This window comes from Nomascus leucogenys, chromosome 11 (assembly GCF_006542625.1).
Source record: "Nomascus leucogenys isolate Asia chromosome 11, Asia_NLE_v1, whole genome shotgun sequence".
Lineage (NCBI taxonomy): Eukaryota > Metazoa > Chordata > Mammalia > Primates > Hylobatidae > Nomascus > Nomascus leucogenys.
The window spans coordinates 88,384,582-88,406,261 of record NC_044391.1 but is presented as its reverse complement, the minus strand read 5'-3'; the positions used below and the strand labels follow the sequence as shown (position 1 = coordinate 88,406,261).

At 37.8% G+C, this 21,680-nt stretch overlaps 1 protein-coding gene across 2 annotated transcripts in view; it reads left to right on the top strand.

Annotated features, from left to right (window-relative positions):
• The window catches only part of ZBBX (zinc finger B-box domain containing), a 134,275-nt gene that overhangs the window by 77,395 nt on the left and 35,200 nt on the right, over window positions 1-21,680 (top strand). For both annotated transcript variants that reach the window (XM_003256401.4, XM_003256402.3), the window contains exons 18-19: window positions 14-167; window positions 15,712-15,969. In XM_003256401.4, the coding sequence (XP_003256449.2) occupies window positions 14-167; window positions 15,712-15,969 (412 nt within the window). The remainder of the gene's footprint in view (window positions 1-13; window positions 168-15,711; window positions 15,970-21,680) is intronic.

The window sequence follows — 21,680 nt, the reverse complement described above, 5'->3', positions numbered from 1 at the left end:
TTTTGTTTCTTAGTTGTTACAAGAAATAGCCTGCAGAAGTAAGCCTATAACAAGCCAATATCAAGGACCTGAGAGATTCTTTATTTTTGATACAAATGAAAGACTCAACTTACTTCCTTCTCATCGTTTAGAATGCAACAATTCCAGTACTAGGAATACACTTGCAGGTAAATTTCTAGCTCATTTTTCCAAAACAGTCTGTTCCTATCTTAGGAAATACTGAGCAGTTCTGTTCAATGGATAAAATCATTTTCTTCTTACCAACCTAAAATTATTAACCTTGTATTAGTTGCCATATATTTACATTTAAGGTTACTATCAGAATGTGAGAAGCTATGACTTATAATGAAACTAGGAAAGATTATTTTTAGCATTTAGAAGTGTGGTTATTTTAGACCTTTTAGTGTTGCTATAAAGGAATAACCAAGGCTACATAATTTATAAATAAAAGAAGTTTATTTGGCTCAGAGTTCTGCAAGCTGTATAAGTAGTATGGTGCCAGCGTCTGGTTGGTGTTTTACATCACTGCCAATAGGGCACAAAAGTTCCGATTATTACATATTCTTGACAATACTTGTTCTTTTATTTTTCTGGCAGGGTTGGGGGGAGAATAGTCATCCTCATGGGTCTGAGGTGGTACAATATTGTAGCTTAGATTTGCATTTTCCTAATGATTAATAATGTTGAGCATCTTTTCATGTGCTTAATACGTAATTTGTATATACTCTGGAGAAATGTCTATTCAGTTCCTTAGCTCTTATTTTAGTTGGGTTATTTGTTTTTTCACTGTTGAATAATAGGAGTTCCTTATTATATTCTGGATACTGCTTCTTCATAAGATATATTATTTGCAACTATTTCCTCCCATTTTGTGGATTGCCTTTTTACTCTGTTGATAGTGTCTTTGGATGTGTTTTTCTTCCAGTTTTTATAAAGTCCAATTTGTCTACTTTTGTGGTTGCTCTTGCCTGTTCCTTCAGTGTCATATTTAAGAATTCATTTCCAAAGCCAATGTCATGGGCCTATACTTTCTTCTAAGGTATTTGTAGTTTTAGGTTTTACATATAGGTCTTTGATTGATTTGAGTTTATTTTTGTACGTGGTATTAAAGGTCCAGATTCATTATTTTGCCTATGGATATCAAGTTTTCCACCACCATTTGTTGAAAAGACGTTTCTTAACCCCATTGAGTGGTCTAGGCACTCTTGTCCAAAATTATTTGGCTAAGAGAGTGAATTTTAAGTGTTCTCACCACACACACACAAAATGATTGGTGAGATAATACATATGTTAATTAACTTGATTTAGCAATTCCACAATATATACATATTTCAAAATAAGTTTTATACCATAAGGATAATTTTTTTCAAATCATTATAATTTGATTGTATATGTGAGGATATATTTCTGGGTTGTTTATCCCATTTCATTGGTATATATGTCTGTCTTTGTACCAGTACCACACTCTTGATTACAGCATCTTTGTAATAAGTTTTGAAATCAGAAAGTGTGATTCTTCCAGCTTTACTCTTGTTTTTAATATTGTTTTGGCTATTCAGGGTCCCTGGTGATTGCATGTGAATTTTATGATGGGTTTTTTTTATTTCTGTGAAAAATGTCATTGAGCTTTTGATAGGGATCACATTGAATGTGTAGTTCATGAACATGAGATATGTTTCTCTTTATGTATGTCTTCTTTAATTTCTTTCTTTTATTTTTTATTTATTTTTTTATTTTTTTGAGACAGAGTCTCACTGTGTCACCCAGGCTGGAGTGCAGTGGCGCGATCTCGGCTCACTGCAAGCTCTGCCTCCCGGGTTCACACCATTCTCTTGCCTCAGCCTCCTGAGTAGCTGGGACTACAGGTGCCCGCCACGACGCCTGGCTAATTTTTTTGTATTTTTAGTAGAGACGGGTTTTCACCATGTTAGCCAGGATGGTCTCAATCTCCTGACCTCGTGATCCACCCGTCTCGGCCTTCCAAAGTGCTGGGATTACAGGCTTGAGCCACTGAGCCCGGCCTTTAATTTCTTTCAGCAATGTTTTATAGTTTTCATTGCACAAGTCTTTCACCTCCTTGGTTATGTTGATTTCTAAGTTTGTTTCTTTTTTATGCTATTGTGAATGGAATTGTTTCTTTAATTTCCTTTTCAGATTGTTCATTGTTAGCGTATAGAAATACAATTAGTATTTGCCTGTTGACTTTGTATCCTATTACTTTGCTGATTTCATTTACTCTGACATATTTTTGTGGAATCTTTAGTGTTTTCTGCATATAAGATCACATTATCTGTGAACAAAGATAATTTTACTTCTTCCTTTCTAATTCAAATATCTTTTATTTTTTTTTTCTTGTCTGTTCTGGCTACTTATATTGAATAGAAGTAGCAAAAGCAGGCATCCTTGCCTTGCTCTAGATCTTAGAAATTGTTCTATTTTTCACCATTGAGTTTGATGTTTGCTGTGGGTTATTAACGTATTACTTTTATTATGTAGAGGCATTTCCCTTTTATTCCTAGTTTGTTGGGTATTCTTATCATAAAAGTGTGTTGGATTTTGTCAAATGCTTTTTCTGCATAAATTGAGATGATTATGTGTTTTTTTTCTTTCATTCTATAAATGTGGTGTATTACACTGATGGATTTTCATATGCCCAACCATCCTTACATTTCAGAAATAAATTTTATTTGATCATGATGTATAACTGTTTTTAATATGCTGCCGAATTTGGTTTGCTAGTACTTTGAAGATTTTTACATCACTGATTATAAATGATATTGTTCTGATGTTTTCTTTACTTGTAGTGTCTTTGTTTGGCATTAGTATCAGTGAGTTGATGTCTCTCCTCTTCAATCTTTTGGAAAAGTTTGAGGACTAGTGTTATTTCTTCAAATGTGTGATAGAACTCACCAGTGATGCAGTTAGGTCCAGGACATTTCATTATTGGCAAATTTTTCCTTATGGATTTAATCTCCTTACTAGTTTTATATATATATATATATATATTCCAATTTTTTGTTTCTTCATGATTTTTTTTTAATTTTACTTTAAGTTCTGGGTACATATGCAGAACACGCAGGTTTGTTACATAGGTATACATGTGCCATGGTGGTTTGCTGCATCCATCAACCCATCACTGCATTAGGTATTTCTCCTAATGCTATCCCTCCCTTATCCCACCACCCCCCGACAGGCCCCAGTGTTTGATGTGTCCATGTGTTCTCATTGTTCAACTTATGAGTGGGAACATGTGGTATTTGGTTTTCTGTTCTTGGGATAGTTTGCTGAGAATGATGGTTTCCAGTGTCATCCATGTGCCTGCAAAGGACATGAACTCCTCCTTTTTAATGGCTGTATACTATTCCATGGTGTATATGTACCACACTTGCTTTATCCAGTCTATCACTGATGGGCATTTGGGTTGGTTCCAAGTCTGCTATTGTGAACAGTGCTGCAATAAACATATGTGTGCATGTGTCTTTATAATAGAATGATTTATAATCCTTTGGGTATATACCCAGTAATGGGATTGCTGGGTCAAATGGTATTTCTAGTTCTAGATCCTTGAGGAATTAACACACTGTTTTCCACAATGGTTGAACTAATTTACACTCCCACCAACAGTGTAAAAGCATTCCTATTTCTCCACATCCTCTCCAGCATCTGTTGTTTCCTGAATTTTTAATGATCACCATTCTAACTGGTATAAGATGGTATCTCATTGTGGTTTTGATTTGCATTTCTCTAATGACCAGTGATGATGAGCTTTTTTTTGTTTGTTTGTTGGCTGCATAAATGTCTTCTTTTGAGAAGTGTCTGTTCATATCCTTTGCCTACTTTTGGATGGGGTTGTTTGTTTTTTTCTTGTAAATTGAAGTTCCTTTTAGATTCTGAATATTAGCCCTTTGTCCAATGGATGGATTGCCAAAATTTTCTCCCATTCTGTAGGTTGTCTGTTCACTCTGATGATAGTTTCTTTTGCTGTGCTGAAGCTCTTTAGTTTAATTAGATCCCATTTGTCTATTTTAGCTTTTGTTGCCATTGCTTTTGGTGTTTTAGTTATGAAGCCTTTGCCCATGCCTATGTCCTGAATGGTATTGCCAGGTTTTCTTCTAGGGTTTTTATGGTTTTCGTTCTTACATGTAAGTCTTTAACCTATCTTGAGTTAATTTTTGTATAAGGTGTAAGGGAGGGATCCAGTTTCAGTTTTATGCCTATGGCTAGCCAGTTTTCCCAACACCATTTATTAAATAGGGAATCCTTTTCTTTTAGTTGTTTTTGCCATGTTTGTCAAAGATCAGATGGTTGTAGATGTGTGGCGTAATTTCTGAGGGCTCTGTTCTGTTCCATTGGTCTATATATCTGTTTTGATACCAGTACAATGCTGTTTTGGGTTACTGTAGCCTTGTAGTATAGTTTAAAGTGAGGTAGTGTGATGCCTCCAGCTTTGTTCTTTTTGCTTAGGATTGTCTTGGCCATGCAGGCTCTTTTTTGGTTCCATATGAAATTTAAAGTAATTTTTTTCAAATCTTGTGAAGAAGTCAGTGGTAGCTTGATGGGGATAGGATTGAATCTATAAATTACTTTCAGCAGTGTGACAATTTTCATGATACTGATTCTTCGTATCCATGAGCATGAAATGTTTTTCCATTTGTTTGTGTCCTCTCTTATTTCCTTGAGCAGTGGTTTGTAGTTCTCCTTGAAGAGGTTCTTCACATCCATTGTAAGTTGTATTCCTAGGTATTTTATTCTCTTTGTAGTAATTGTGAATGGGAGTTCACTCATTATTTGGCTCTCTGTTTGTCTGTTATAGGTGTATAGGAATGCTTGTGATTTTTGCACATTGATTTTGTATCCTGAGACTTTGCTGAAGTTGCTTATCAGCTTAAGGAGGTTTGGGGTGAGACAATGGGGTTTTCCAAATATACAATCATGTTGTATGCAAACAGAGACAATTTGACTTCCTCTTTTCCTAATTGAATACTCTTTATTTCTTTCTCTTGCCTGATTGCCCTGGCCAGAACTTCCAATACTATGTTGAATAGGAGTGGTGAGAGAGGGCATCCTTGTCTTGTGCTGGTTTTCAAAGGGAATGCTTCCAGGTTTTGCCCATTCCGTATGATATTGGCTGTGGGTTTGTTATAAATATCTCTTATTATTTTGCGATATGTTTCATCAATAGCTAGTTTTATTGAGAGTTTTTATCATGAAGTGCTGTTGAATTTTGTCGAAGGCCTTTTCTGCATCTATTAAGATAATCATATGTTTTTTGTCATTGGTTGTGTTTATGTGATGGATTACATTTATTGATTTGCGTTTGTTGAACCAGCCTTGCATCCAGGGATGAAGCTGACTTCATCATGGATAAACTTTTGGATGTGCTGCTGGATTTGGTTTGCCAGTGTTATTGAGGATTTTCGCATAGATGTTCATCAGGGATATTGGCTTGAAATTTTCTTTTTTTGTTTTGTCTCTGCCAAGTTTTGGTATCAGGATGATGCTGGCCTCATGAAATAGGTTAGGGAGGAGTCCCTCTTTTTCTATTGTTTGGAATAGTTTCAGAAGGAATGGTACCAGCTCCTCTTTGTACCTCTGGTAGAATTTGGCTGTGAATACATCTGGTCCTGGACTTTTTTTGGTTGGTAGGCTATTAATTGCTGCCTCGATTTCAGAACTTGTTTTTGGTCTATTCAGGGATTCAACTTCTTCCTGGTGTAATCTTGGGAGGGTGTATGTGTCCAGGAATTTATCCATTTCTTCTGGATTTTCTAGTTTATTTCCATAGAGGTGTTTATAGTATTCTCTGATGGTAGTTTGTATTTCTGTGGGATCGGTGGTGATATCCCCTTTATCATTTTTATTTTATCTATTTGGTTCTTCCCTCTTTTCTTCTTTATTAGTCTGGCTAGTGGTCTATCTACTTTGTTCATCTTTTCAAATAAACAGCTCCTGGATTCATTGGTTTTTTGAAGGGTTTTTCATGTCTCTATCTCCTTCAGTTCTGCTCTGATCTTAGTTATTTCTTGCCTTCTGCTAGCTTTTGAATTTGTTTGCTCTTGCTTTTCTAATTCTTTTAATTGTGATGTTAGCATGCCGATTTTAGATCTTTCCAGCTGTCTCTTGTGGGCATTTAGTGCTATATATTTCCCTCTACACACTGCATTAAATGTGTCCTAGAGATTCTGGTACATTGCGTCTTTGTTCTCATTGGTTTCAAAGAACATCTTCATTTCTGCCTTCATTTCGTTATTTACCCAGTGGTCATTCAGGAGCAGGTTGTTCAGTTTTCATGTAGTTGTGCAGTTTTGAGTGAGTTTCTTAATCTTGAGTTCTAATTTGATTGCACTGTGGTCTGAGAGACTGTTTGTTATGCTTTTCATTCTTTTGCATTTGCTGAGGTGTTTTACTTCCAATTATGTGGTCAATTTTAGAATAAGTGTGATGTGGTGCTGAGAAGAATGTATATCCTGTTGATTTGGGGTGGATAGTTCTGTAGATGTCTATTAGGTCTGCTTGGTCCAGAGCTGAGTCCTGGATATCCTTGTTAATTTTCTGCCTCGTTGATCTGTCTAATATTGACAGTGGGGTGTTAAAGTCTCCCACTATTATTTTATAGGAGTCTACATGTCTTTGTAGTCTCCAAGAACTTGCTTTATGAATCTGGGTGCTCCTGTATTGAGTGCATACATATTTAGGATAGTTAGCTCTTCTTGTTGCATTGATCCCTTTACCATTATGTAATGGCCTTCTTTGTCTCTTTTGATCTTTGTTGGTTTAAAGACTGTTTTATTAGAGACTAGGATTGCAACCCCTGCTTTTTTCTGCTTTCCATTTGGTTGGTAAAATTTCCTCCTTTCTTTTATTTTGAGCCTATGTATGTCTTTGCATTTGAGATGGGTCTCCTGAATACAGCACACTAATGGGTCTTGACTCTTTATCCAATTTGCGAGTATGTGTCTTTTAATTGGGGCATTTAGTCCATTTACATTTAAGGTTAATGTTGTTATGTGTGAATATGATGCTGCCATTATGATGCTAGCTGTTTATTTTGCCCGTTAGTTGATACAGTTTCTTCATAGTGTCAATGGTCTTTACGATTTGGTAGGTTTTTGCAGTGGCTGGTACCATTTGTTCCTTTCCATGTTTAGTGCTTCCTTCAGAAGCTCTTGTAAGGCAGGCCTGGTGGTGACAAAATCTCTCAGCATTTGCTTGTCTGTAAATGATTTTATTTCTCTTTTGCTTATGAAGCTTAGTTTGGCTGGATATGAAATTCTGGGTTGAAAATTATTTTCTTTAAGTATGTTGAATATTGATCCCCACTGTCTTTTGGCTTGTAGGGTATCTGCTGAGAGATCTGCTGTTAGTCTGATGGGCCTCCCTTTGTGGGTAACCCGACCTTTCTCTCTGGCTGCCCTTAACATTTTTTCCTTCATTTAAAGCTTGGTGAATCTGATGATTATGTGTCATGGGGTTGCTCTTCTCAAGGAATATCTTTTTGGTGTTCTGTGTGTTTCCTGAATTTGAATGTTGGCCTGTCTTGATAGGTTGGGGAAGTTCTCTTGGATAATATCCTGAAGAGTGCTTCCCAACTTGGTTCCATTCTCCCCGTCACTTTGAGGTACACCAATAAAACGTAGATTTGGTCTTTTCACATAGTCCCTTATTTCTTGGATGCTTTGTTCGTTTCTTTTTACTCTTTTTTCTCTAACCTTGTCTTCTCACTTTATTTCATTGAGTTCATCTTTAATCTCTGATATACTTTCTTCCACTTGATCTATTTGGCTATTGACGCTTGTGTATGCTTCATGAAATTCTTGTGTTGTGTTTTTCTGCTCCAGCAGGTCATTTATGTTCTTCTCTAAACTATTTATTCCAGTTAGCAATTTGACTAACCTTTTCTCAAGGTTCTTAGCTTCCTTGCTTTGGGTTAGAACATGTTCCTTTAGCTCAGAGGAATTTGTTATTACCCACCTTCTGAAGCCTACTTCTGTCAATTTGTCAAACTCATTCTCCATCCAGTTTTGTTCCATTGGTGGTGAGGAGTTGTAATCCTTTGGAGGAGAGGAGGCATTCAGATTTTTGGAATTTTCAGCCCTTTTGCACTGGTTTCTCCCCATCTTTGCGGACATATCTACCTTTGGTCTTTGAAGTCGATGATCTTCAGATGGGGTTTCTGAGTGGATGTTCTTTTTGTTGATGTTGTTACTATTCCTTTCTGTTTGTTAGTTTTCCTTCTAACAGTCCGGCTCCTCTGCTGCAGGTCTGCTGAAGTTTGCTGGAGGTCCACTCCAGACCCTGTTTGCCTGGGTATCACCAGCGGAGGCTGCAGAACAGCAAAGTTTGCTGCCTGTTCCTTCCTCTGGAAGCTTCATCCCAGAGGGGACCAGATGCCAGCCAGAGCTCTCCTGTAAGAGGTATCTGTCGGCCTCTACTGGGAGTTGTCTCCCAGTCAGGATACACTTGAGGAGGCAGTCTGTTCCTTATCAGAGCTCAAATGCTGTGCTGGGAGATCTGCTGTTCTCTTAAGAGCTGCCAGGCAGGGACATTTAAGTCTGCTGAAACTGCACTTACAACCACCCCTTCCCCCAAGTGCTCTGTCCCAGGGAGGTGGAGGTTTTATCTATAAGTCTCTGACTGGGACTGCTGCCCTTTTTTTCCAGAGAGGGACTCTTGAGAAGGCAATCTGGCCACAGTGGCCTTGCTGAGCTGTGGTGGGCTCCACCCAGTTTGGACTTCCCAGCAGCTTTGTTTACACTGTGAGGATAAAACCACCCACTCAAGCCTCAGTAATGACAGACACCTCTCCCCTCACCAAGCTCGAGCATCCCAGGTCGAGCTCAGACTACTGTGCTGGCAGTGAGACTTTCTAGCCAGTGGATCTTAGCTTGCTGGACTCCATGGGGGTGGGAACCGATGAGCCAGACCACTTGGCTTCCTGGCTTCACCCCCCTGGCTTCTGTCTCGCTGGTGTTCCAGGTTCCGCTGGGGTATGAAAAATAAACTCCTGCTGCTAGCTCGGTGTCTGCTCAAGTGGCCACCCAGTTTTGTGCTGGAAACCCAGGTCCCTGGTGGTGTAGGCACCGGAGGGGATCTCCTGCTCTGAGGGTTGCAAAGACCATGGGAGAAGCGCAGTATCTGAGCCAGAGTGCACAGTACAGTCCCTAATGGCTTCCCTTGGCTAGGAGAGGGAGTTCCTCGACCCCTTGCCTTCCTGGGTGAGGTGACACCACACCCTTCTTCGGCTTGCCCTCCTTGGGCTGCACCCACTGTCCAACCAGTCCCAATGAGATGAACCAGTCCCAGTGAGACGTACCTCAGTTGGAAATGCAGAAATCACCCACCTTCTGCGTCGATATCACTGGGAGCTGCAGACTGGAGCTGGTCCTATTCGGCGATCTTCTCTTCATGATTTTTTGGTTTCCATTTTGAAAGCTAGATCTTGGTGTCACCTATATTCTTAGGCATCTTATGTATTCAAATGTGTTTATTCATGTAGAAACAATTATACTTTATATTGCATTGTTATGTACTTTTTAAATTTTTAAAATTAAATTATATTAATTTAATGATTTTTAATTTGTAATAAGATTTTGTATTTCATAATATATATCACTGTTATAGATATTCTTTATTCAGTTAAATATTGTCCATTAAGACATAAATATAAAACTAATAAAATGGATTTTCTTCTTTTTAAACTTTATATTATCTTCTTGAAGTGTTAATTAAAATTTTTATGCAAATAAAAATTAGTGTAGGTGTTCTAGTTTTAAAAATGATAAAGTGGCTCTTATTGAATTGACCTCCTGCAAATAACAATTATAGACAGATCAACGAGACAGAAAGTTAACAAGGATACCCAGGAATTGAACTCAGCTCTGCACCAAGCAGACCTAATAGACATCTATAGAACTCTCCACCCCAAATCAACAGAATATACATTTTTTTCAGCACCACACCACACCTATACCAAAATTGACCACATAGTTGGAAGTAAAGCTCTCCTCAGCAAATGTAAAAGAACAGAAATTATAACAAACTGTCTCTCAGACCACAGTGCAATCAAACTAGAACTCAGGATTAAGAAACTCACTCAAAACCGCTCAACTACATGGAAACTGAACAACCTGCTCCTGAATGACTACTGGATACATAACTAAAGGAAGGCAGAAATAAAGATGTTCTTTGAAACCAATGAGAACAAAGACACAACATACCAGAATCTCTGGGACACATTCAAAGCAGTGTGTAGAGGGAAATTTATAGCACTAAATGCCCACAAGAGAAAGCAGGAAAGAGCCAAAATTGACACCCTAACATCACAATTAAAAGAACTAGAAAAGCAAGAGCAAACACATTCAAAAGCTAGCAGAAGGCAAGAAATAACTAAAATCAGAGCAGAACTGAAGGAAATAGAGACACAAAAAACCCTTCAAAAAATTAATGAATTCAGGAGCTGGTTTTTTGAAAAGATCAACAAAATTGATAGACCGCTAGCAAGACTAATAAAGAAGAAAAGAGAGAAGAATCAAATAGACGCAATAAAAAATGATAAAGGGGATATCACCACCAATCCCACAGAAAAACAATCTACCATCAGAGAATACTACAAGCACCTCTATGCAAATAAACTAGAAAATCTAGAAGAAATAGATAAATTCCTTGACAAATACACCCTCCCAAGACTAAACCAGGAAGAAGTTGAATCTCTGAATAGACCGATAACAGGCTCTGAAATTGTGGCAATAATCAATAGCTTACCAACCAAAAAGAGTCCAGGACCTGATGGATTCACAGCCGAATCCTACCAGAGGTACAAGGAGGAGCTAGTACCATTCCTTCTGAAACTATTCCAATCAATAGAAAAAGAGGGAATCCTCCCTGACACATTTTATGAAGCCAGCATCATCCTGATACCAAAGCCTGGCAGAGACACAACCAAAAAAGAGAATTTCAGACTAATATCCTTGATGAACATTGATGCAAAAATCCTCAATAAAATACTGGCAAACCAAATCCAGCAGCACATCAAAAAGCTTATCCACCATGATCAAGTGGGCTTCATCCCTGGGATGCAAGGCTGGTTCAACATACGCAAATCAATAAATGTAATCCAGCATATAAACAGAACCAAAGAGAAAAACCACATGATTATCTCAATAGATGCAGAAAAGGCCTTTGACAAAATTCAACAACGCTTCATGCTAAAAACTCTCAATAAATTAGGTATTGATGGGATGTATCTGAAAATAATCAGAGCTATCTATGACAAACCCACAGCCAATATTATACTGAATGGGCAAAAACTGGAAGCATTTCCTTTGAAAACTGGCACAAGACAGGGATACCCTCTCTCACCACTCCTATTCAACATAGTGTTGGAAGTTCTGGCCAGGGAAATCAGGCAGGAGAAATAAATAAATGGTATTTGATTAGGAAAAGAGGAAGTCAAATTGTCCCTGTTTGCAGATGACATGATTGTATATTTAGAAAACCCCATCGTCTCAGCCCAAAATCTCCTTAAGCTGATAGGCAACTTTAGCAAAGTCTTAGTATACAACATCAATGTGCAAAAATCACAAGCATTCTTATACACCAATAACAGACAAACAGAGAAATCATGAGTGAATTCCCATTCACAATTGCTTCAAAGAGAATAAAATACCTAAGAATCCAACTTACAAGGGACGTGAAGGACCTCTTCAAGGAGAACTACAATCCACTGCTCAATGAAATAAAAGAGGATACAAACAAATGGAAGAACATTCCATTCTCATGGGTTGGAAGAATCAATATCGTGAAAATGGCCATACTGCCCAAGGTAATTTATACATTCAATGTCATCCCCATCAAGCTACCAATGACTTTCTTCACAGAATTGGAAAAAACTACTTTAAAGTTCATATGGAACCAAAAAAGAGCCCTCATCGCCAAGTCAATCCTAAGCCAACAGAACGAAGGTGGAGGCATCACGCTACCTGACTTCAAACTATACTACAAGGCTACAGTAACCAAAACAGCATGGTGTTGGTACCAAAACAGAGACATAGATCAATGGAACAGAACAGAGCCCTCAGAAATAATGCCGCATATCTACAACTATCCGATCTTTGACAAACCTGACAATAATAAGCAATGGGAAAAGGATTCCCTATTTAATAAATGGTGCTGGGAAAACTGGCTAGCCATATGTAGAAAGCTGAAACTGGATCCCTTCCTAACACCTTATACAAAAATTAATTCAAGATGGATTAAAGACTTACATGTTAGATCTAAAACCATAAAAACCCTAGAAGAAAACCTAGGCAATACCATTCAGGACATAGGCATGGGCAAGGACTTCATGTCTAAAACACCAAAAGCAATGGCAACAAAAGCCAAAATTGACAAATGGGATCTAACTAAACTAAAGAGCTTTTGCACAGCAAAAGAAATTACCATCAGAGTGAACAGGCAACCTACAAAATGGGAGAAAGTTTTGCAACCTACTCATCTGACAAAGGGCTAATATCCAGAATCTACAATGAACTCAAACTAATTTCCAAGAAAAAACCCCATCAAAAAGTGGGCGAAGGACATGAACAGACATTTATGCAGCCAGAAAACACATGAAAAAATGCTCATCATCACTGGCCATCAGAGAAATGCAAATCAAAACCACAATGAGATACCATCTCACACCAGTTAGAATGGCCATCATTAAAAAGTCAGGAAACAGGTGCTGGAGAGGATGTGGAGAAATAGGAATACTTTTACACTGTTGGTGGGACTGTAAACTAGTTCAACCATTGTGGAAGTCAGTGTGGCGATTCCTCAGGGATCTAGAACTAGAAATACCATTTGACCCAGCCATCCCATTACTGGGTATATACCCAAAGGACTATAAATCATGCTGCTATAAAGACACATGCACATGTATGTTTATTGTGGCACTATTCACAATAGCAAAGACTTTGAACCAACCCAAATGTCCAACAACGATAGACTGGATTAAGAAAATGTGGCACCTATACACCATGGAATACTATGCAGCCATAAAAAATGATGAGTTCGTGTCCTTTGTAGGGACATGGATGAAACTGGAAACCATCATTCTCAGTAAACTATCGCAAGGACAAAAAACCAAACACCGCATGTTCTCACTCATAGGTGGGAATTGAACAATGAGAACACATGGACACAGGAAGGGGAACATCACACTCCGGGGACTGTTGTGGGGTGGTGGGAGGGGGGAGGGACAGCATTAGGAGAGATACCTAATGCTAAATGACGAGTTAATGGGTGCAGCACACCAACATGTCACATGAATACATATGTAACAAACCTGCACATTGTGCACATGTACCCTAAAACTTAAAGCATAATAATAATAATAATAATAAAGAACCAAATTGGGGCCTCTTCTATCTCCTTCTGTGTTTTAGTTGCTTTAAATTACACTTTGAGCATATTTCCAGTAAGAAAGATGGTCTGTTTGTTTGCTGTGTGCTAAGCATAAGTCTGACCTGTCCATTGTGTACTTTTTCTCAATGGAGATGAATTACCTTTAAATACTGTGGCAATCAAATGTTCTTATAAGTGTTTGTACTCTTCTAGATTTTCTGAAGGGCATCTACATTATATTAAATTTTTCTTTCTTCATTTCTGTGAATTGGCAGAAGTCCAGTCCTTACTCATAGCATTTTCCTTTGGTTTGTTTTTAAAGTAAGAGTTATAAATTCCTTTAAATTTTACCTTGACTGAGACATATCATAGTACAGATACTAAAGTGTGGTTTACCCCATAGAGTAGAACTTTTGATTTATATTGTGAATAATTGTTACACTCACTGACTTGTGCAGCTACTGTTATTGCCTGTACTATTGCTTCCTTATGTAGACATGGAGAGTTTGGTTCTTGATTGCTATAAATATGGTTCTTTACATATTATAGATAAAAGAGGAAATCATTTCTAACTTATAGTCATAAAAATAAAAAATAATTACCAGGGATAATTTTTTATATATATATATGTATATATATATATGTTTTTAACACTTAGGCATATTTTAGCCTGTTATTTTTATCTGAGCACAAATAGACACAAAAGATCAGTCTTATTTTATCTTGTTCATAACTTTATTTCAATAAAAATTATTTTAAAAATTGATTTCTGAAATTTTAACTAAAGTTGGTACCCTTTGAGACTTACCTTGGCCAATTTTAATTGCTTAAATAATTACATACTGTATTCAGAGTCTTCTTGAGGTATTAGACACATTCAAAGTAGATTCTTTTTTAAGTTAAAAAAAGACAAACTCCACTTTGGTAGGCTGAGGCAGGCGGATCATGAGGTCTGGAGATCAAGACCATCCTGGCCAACATGGTGGAACTCCGTCTTTACTAAAAATACAAAAATTAGCTGGGTGTGGTGGTGTGCGCCTGTAATCCCAGCTTGGGAGGCTGAGGCAGGAGAATCGCTTGAACCTGGGAGGCAAAGGTTGCAGTGAGCCAAGATCGTGCCACTGCACTCCAGCCTAGTGACAGAGCAAGACTCCATCTCAAAAAATATCCCCCAAAACCCCCAAAAGAGAACTCAATAGTCATTAAATATTTAATACATGATTACTGCCTGTAGTCACTTTTTTGAATTTTATATTTTTCTTTGAGTCACTAGAGTGAGAACAATGTTATATGGCATAGGTTCCATCAAATTAGGGTTTTTATGATCATGACAATTGCACATTAACTCACCTAATAGTTTTACAAAGCCAGTTTGTGTTAAGGGAGTGCAAAGTTATCTTATAATTATGTTTACTATAAATATATTTACCTAAATCAGAACAATAATTTATTACATTAAAGCATTTATCTGCCCTATGACTTTTTAAATATGTACCTTGAAAACTGTCTTGGCCTTATTAAGTAATATTTTGTGAGAAATACCAAATTAGAAATTAGTTATGTTGTGTTAGTGTAAGATTTGAAGAGTTTTTTTTTCCTACTGTGAAAGAAGCAAACATGTTGAAGAAACCAGCCAAGTCAAGTTTCAAAACACATGAAGACAAAGTAGCGACTGTCCTAGTGGAACAATGTAATAATCTGACTTAGATGGGTGCTTCTGGAACTTTTCCAGAAGAGAGTCAGCTCATCCTTAGGAAAATTAGAGATGTGATCTCCATTTCTTTAAAGACTGTGTTTTTCCAAATATTCATATAGATTTTGTAAATTAGTCTCTTTTGTTGCCATATTTTTAAGTGTAAGAATAAATTATACATCATCAAGTAAAATTGGTTCACTAGGAAGTGGCACGATGCTTTTTCTAAGGGTTTTTTTCTTACAAGGTATAGTGTGGTATTGTCCTGGAATTTAAGACACATGTCGTGGTGCTTGGCTTTGGAATACATTATAAAATTGTGTGTTGTTTCTCTATGAAGTTGACTTAGTTTATAGATATTTTCCTTTGTGAATATTAAAATTAGTTTGTTTTTCTCTGAATGTAGGAAAATTAGGAAAAACAATACCCAGAAGTGTCCTTTATGACATTGGAAAAGTAATTTGAGATTAAGAAGATGTGGTTAGCTAGAAAGGGTGATAGTCAAAGTTAATTTTTCATAAACTCTGTTACATGAACTTAACTTCTCTGTGTGCAGGGACCTGGTATTTTGTATCTTTAAGTACTCATTCAAATTTTTAAAAGTTGATTTAAAAACTTTTTACTTTTAATTTTAGGTCAGAAATCACAGAGACCTTCAACAGCAAATTTTCCACTTTCCAACTCTGTTAAAGAAAGTTCCAGTTGCCTTTCATCCTCTCATCCTCGATCAAGAAGTGCAGCTGTTCAATCATTATCTAGAGCTGCTTCTGAAATTTCAGAAATTGAATATATTGATATCACTGACCAGAATGAGCTTTCCTTAGATGACACTACTGATCAACACACCTTAGACAGTTTGGAAAAAGAATTACAAGTGCTGAGAACTCTTGCAGGTAATGCTATTTTTTTTTTCACTTTAGATAATGCTAATTAACTCTGCCCTCAGCCTAATTCTTCATATCTTGCTCTAACAAAACAAGCCAGCAAACAAGAAAGCTTTCCCTTTTCTTCTTTAACCATCAACCATTGTGTCTGTTTTCCTGGAAATCCCGATATCACTCTGAATATGTTTAAAAATGTGTGGATGCCCAGCCACACCACAGATGGTCCCCAAAGCCTATAAAACACAGCTAAATTGTGGAATGAATAATTTCATGTGCACGAAAAAAATCTTTTTTTTTCCTTTCTGCAAACCCACTATAGGATTAATCTCTATAGCTTTATGTAAGCCACTGTTCGATATACTTATTGGAAAACTGAGCCATTAAATCTTTTAAAGCAGTGCTTTTCAAGCTTAAATGTTTATACAGATCTTTCAAGGGGTCTTGTCACAATGCAAATTCTGATTGAGTATGTCAGGTAAGGTGAGATTCTGTGTATCCAACAAATACTCAGGTGATGCCAGTGCTGCTAGTTGGCAAACCATATCTTCAAAAATTATACTTGTGCATTTTATTTCCAACTTCAGTGGACATAGTCAGCAATATAGTGACCATATTCTTGAACATGTGAAGGTCTGGCTCAGTAGCAAAACATCAGGGGAATGAATCCTTTTATTTGCATCATAAAGGCACTCACACAGTTTGGAAGAAGCCAGCTGCAGATCCACGAGACAGGCTAGAAAATTCTTTGGTCCCATATATTCCCCACTTGCTTTTCCATTGTTTTTCCTGTTAGTGGTCTCTTCCTTTATTGATCTTAGAATAATGACTTTGCTATTGTTCTATAAATTATACATCTTTGTTTTGAAAAATTAAAGCAATACAAAATTACAAAAAAAGAAATAAAAACCCACCACAAGTTCTAACTACTCTTAAAATAACCATTATTAACATTTAGTGAGAATCATTTTAAACATCACTGTTTATATCATAAGTATACATAGAAGAATATATATTTAGTAGAATGACAGATTGAAGGAATGTGATAAAAATTGTACAGAAATAGGTTTATGCACTCCATAATATATATTTTAAGTATATATTTAGCCAACTTAATAAAAGGAAAATCAAAATCAAATTAAAATTAGTTGTACATTTCAAATAAATGTTTTTCCACCACAAAAATATTAAGTTGAACTTATTATAAATGAATTTCCGATGCCGCAAAAGAAACAGCACTCGAATATAAATTTAGTTTCCTCATCAAGGCAATTTACTTTTGCAAAAGGGTGCCACTTGTGTCAATCAAGATTACAAGTGCACACTGAACAAAGGACACCAGGGTGTTTTTATATCCTTAACGCAATCCCTATCTCTGTGTCCTTCCCCCATGGGCTGGGGTCAGACCGCACTATCTGAGCTCATCTGATTGGCTACTTGTAAATATTTTTCTAAATATGGAAGGGGGGGGACGTGAGGTACAGTGGTGGAGCGTGTGAGACGTGCAGTTTCAAGGGAACGACGGGTACAGATAACCAAGGGAACAGATGTGAGTTATTGATTAGGACTGATGGGAAGGGGGTAGGCTGTTTACAGTAACTGTTGGCAAGAAGAAACAAGAAAGTTGAGTTGGAGAACAAAGGGTAAGGAAGTTTTATTTATTTATTTATTTATTTATTTTTTATTATTGTTATACTTTAAGTTTTAGGGTACATGTGCACAATGTGTGGGTTTGTTACATATGTATCCATGTGCCATGTTGGTGTGCTGCACCCAGTAACTCGTCATTTAGCATTAGGTATATCTCCTAATGCTGTCCCTCCCCCCTCCCCCCACCCCACAACAGTACCTGGAGTGTGATGTTCCCCTTCCTGTGTCCATGTGTTCTCATTGTTCAATTTCCACCTATGAGTGAGAACATGCGGTGTTTGGTTTTTTGTCCTTGCGATAGTTTACTGAGAATGATGGTTTCCAGTTTCATCCATGTCCCTACAAAGGACACGAACTCATCATTTTTTATGGCTGCATAGTATTCCATGGTGTATAGGTGCCACATTTTCTTAATCCAGTCTATCATTGTTGGATATTTGGGTTGGTTCAAAGTCTTTGCTATTGTGAATAGTGCCGCAATAAACATATATGTGTATGTGTCTTTATAGCAGCATGATTTATAGTCCTTTGGGTATATACCCAGTAATGGGATGGCTGGGTCAAATGGTATTTCTAGTTCTAGATCCCTGAGGACTCGCCACACTGACTTCCACAATGGGTGAACTAGTTACAATCCCACCAACAGTGTAAAAGTGTTCCTATTTCTCCACATCCTCTCCAGCACCTGGGAAAACTGGCTAGCCATATGTAGAAAGCTGAAACTGGATCCCTTCCTTATACCTTATACAAAAATTAATTCAAGATGGATTAAAGACTTACATGTTAGACCTAAAACCATAAAAATCCTAGAAGAAAACCTAGGCAATACCATTCAGGAAATAGACATGGGCAAGGACTTCATGTCTAAAACACCAAAAGCAATGGCAACAAAAGCCAAAATTGACAAATGGGATCTAATTAAACTAAAGAGCTTCTGCACAGCAAAAGAAACTACCATCAGAGTGAACAGGCAACCTACAAAATGGGAGAAAATTTTCACAACCTACTCATCTGACAAAGGGCTAATATCCAGAATCTACAATGAACTCAAACAAATTTACAAGAAAAAAACAAACAACCCCATCAAAAAGTGGGCGAAGGACGTGAGCAGACACTTCTCTAAAGAAGACATTTATGCAGCCAAGAAACACATGAAAAAATGCTCATCATCACTGGCCATCAGAGAAATGCAAATCAAAACCACAATGAGATACCATCTCACACCAGTTAGAATGGCCATCATTAAAAAGTCAGGAAACAACAGGGTAAGGAAGTTAACAGGCTAAACCTTTTGAAAAAAATCTCAGAAAGATTCATTGTATCTTACAATTTCTCCCCTTAAAATTTTTATAATCTCTTCTCTTCAAACCTTTTTACCATGTTCTGGCTTTGCTCTTCAACTTGGTCTTCTAAAAGGAAAAGCTTATCTGAATAGAGTGGAGGAGAACTAAGAGAGGTTTTAGTGAGTGTTGTCTTTATAAGCCTTTGTACTAGCCCAGGGATGCATGGTATGATGCAACACCCAACAAGAATAAGCACACCTATCATGACTGCAAGAGAAGTGAAGATTGAGGCCATGACTCCTTTCCATTTACCAAACCATCTTTCTAGCCATCCTGAAAGAGGGCTATCAATTCTAGAATTTTTGGCTAGTTCATTGGACAAAGCAGTCAATCTCTGTAAGGCTTTTGTTATGCTTCTGTCGAGGGCAGTATTGTTTGGGATAAAGGCACAACATTGGGTTTTGATCATAATACAAACTCCACCTTTTTCAGCTAACATGATGTCTAGGGCCATTCTGTTTTCCCAAGCCATTTGGCTAGTAGGTCCTAATTGCTCAACTATTCCTTTGACAGCATATCTAGTGTAATTAATAAATCATTGCTGATTATAGTAGATATAATTTATCCAATCTACATTTTTATTAATAGTTACCCATGGAAATAATGATTCAAATCCTGTAGCTATTTGATTTCAGGCTTTGAATCTATCAGGTACCCCCCGTAGGACTCCATTTGCATCTAAATAAACTTCAGAGTCAAAAGACCCATAAGGAGCTTCTCTTATTTTGTGGCATTGTGTTTTTTTCTTTTCTGGTTGATGAACTGCCAGGGTGAAAGGGATAGCCAATTGGACAAGAGCACAAGTACCGCTCCAGTTACCTGGCAGAGTTTCCAGTAAGGGACCACCATAACACCACCATACGTCTGCTTGAGGATGACTAAGGGGAGACTGATGGGTACGCTCCTGGAAAGGCTTAAGCTCACTGCATCCTGCTAAGCTTCCAAGGAACACTAAGTTCTCCCCGTCATGAGAGACACGAAGTGAAATGAGCAGAAGACCAAAGCTGAATGGCCCTAGGGGGCTGACCCGCAGGGTGTTGGACTTTGGGACATAGCAGAGAGAGAGCTTGCCACGATTTGTTGTCCCAAGCCGTGGAATCTTCGAAAAGAGCTACCATGCAGCCCATGTCCAGTTGACTGGGAGACCATCCGAGAGGAAAGGGCCTGTGCACAAGCATAACAATTGCTTTTATTTAATGTGAGACAGAATATTTGATCCATTCCAACCAGGCGTTTACATCTTGATATCCTGTTTCAATTGCTAAAGTTTGCCTTAGATCATCTACTGCTATAATATCTACTTTAGTATTATCATTAGGTATAGAAGAGATGGCAGTCTGATTAGAAGAAAGCTCAGAAGGAGAAGAGAAGGAAGGGGGTGAAGAGAATGAAGGATTAATAAAACGCATTTCAAAAGACCCTGTGAGGTCTGTGCAGCCAAGTTGGCTCCTATGTCATAGAAGCGACTTAAAGTAGGTTTAGGATCAGTAGAGGTGGAAATGAGAATAGAAATTTATATGGGATTACATTGGTTATACTGGCAATTGGGGGCGGTGCTCCTCTTAGTGAAACGAATATATGGTTGTAAGGATATACAACCACTTGCTGATGAGGTCCAGCCTTGATATTCGGTTGTCCACAGGACATCATTCCAGCTGTGACAGACTGGTTTTCCTATATTTGTTAAGGAACAAGAGTCTTGGTAGGGGGCGCCTTTCACTTTAAAGGGGCAGAGATACTTTTATGAGGCTGAGAATTGCCTCTGACTTTGGATATCTCTACAGGGCATGACTAGACAAGCATCAAATGTAATAACTTGGGGTGTGTTTGATTTAGTTATATTAATAACAAGGTGGTCAGCATTGGAAGGAGAAAAGAAGAATGGAAGAGAGTTAAATTTTTCTTAGCTTTAGTTTGAGGGGGTTTTCCCCTGGAATAATGGCCCATGACTTCGGGGTGGATGGTGCTTTCTTGACTCGAGTGTGATGGGTCCATCCTTTCTCTGCTGTCCGGACTGCAGTTGCAGTGGTCAGGAGCACTAGATAGGGTCTTCCCAGGCTGGCTCAAGTTTTCATTCTTTCCAGCTTTTGATGAGGATGTGATCCCTGGGCTGGTGCTAATGGACCAGGAACTCTAGGAGTGGCGCCTGTACCATGAGACCTTTGGCTTTAAGAGAAGAGAAGGTAAAGGAGAGACTAAATATGTAATTCCTGAGGAATTGATCTTTTGTCTCAAATGTAGGGATATAGGTAGTGGAGTGGAAATAGGGCAGTCCATAGGGCATTTCATAAGGAGAAAGGCCTATATCCTTCCGAGGTGCAGTTGGGATTCTTAACAGGGCAATAAATAGGAAGACATTTGGTCCATGGTAACCGAGTCTCTAGAACTAATTTGGTTAAGTGATTCTTTAAAGTTTGATTCATCTTTTCTACTCTCCCTGATGAAGATGGATGCCAAGGTGTGTGATATTCCCATTTAATGTCTAGGTCTTGGGACAACTTTTAAATGATGTGTGCTGTGAAATGGGTTCCATTGTCTGAGTCAGTGTTCTCTGTTAGTCCCAATCTAGGCACTGTATTTTCAATCAGTGCTTTTACTACATTATTGGCCGTTGCATTTGAAAAGGGAATAGCTTCAATCCAGTGAGTGAGGTGATCTACTATTAATAACAAATACTTTAGATGAGCAATTAGGGGCATTTCAGTGTAGTCACTCTGAATACTTTGGAAT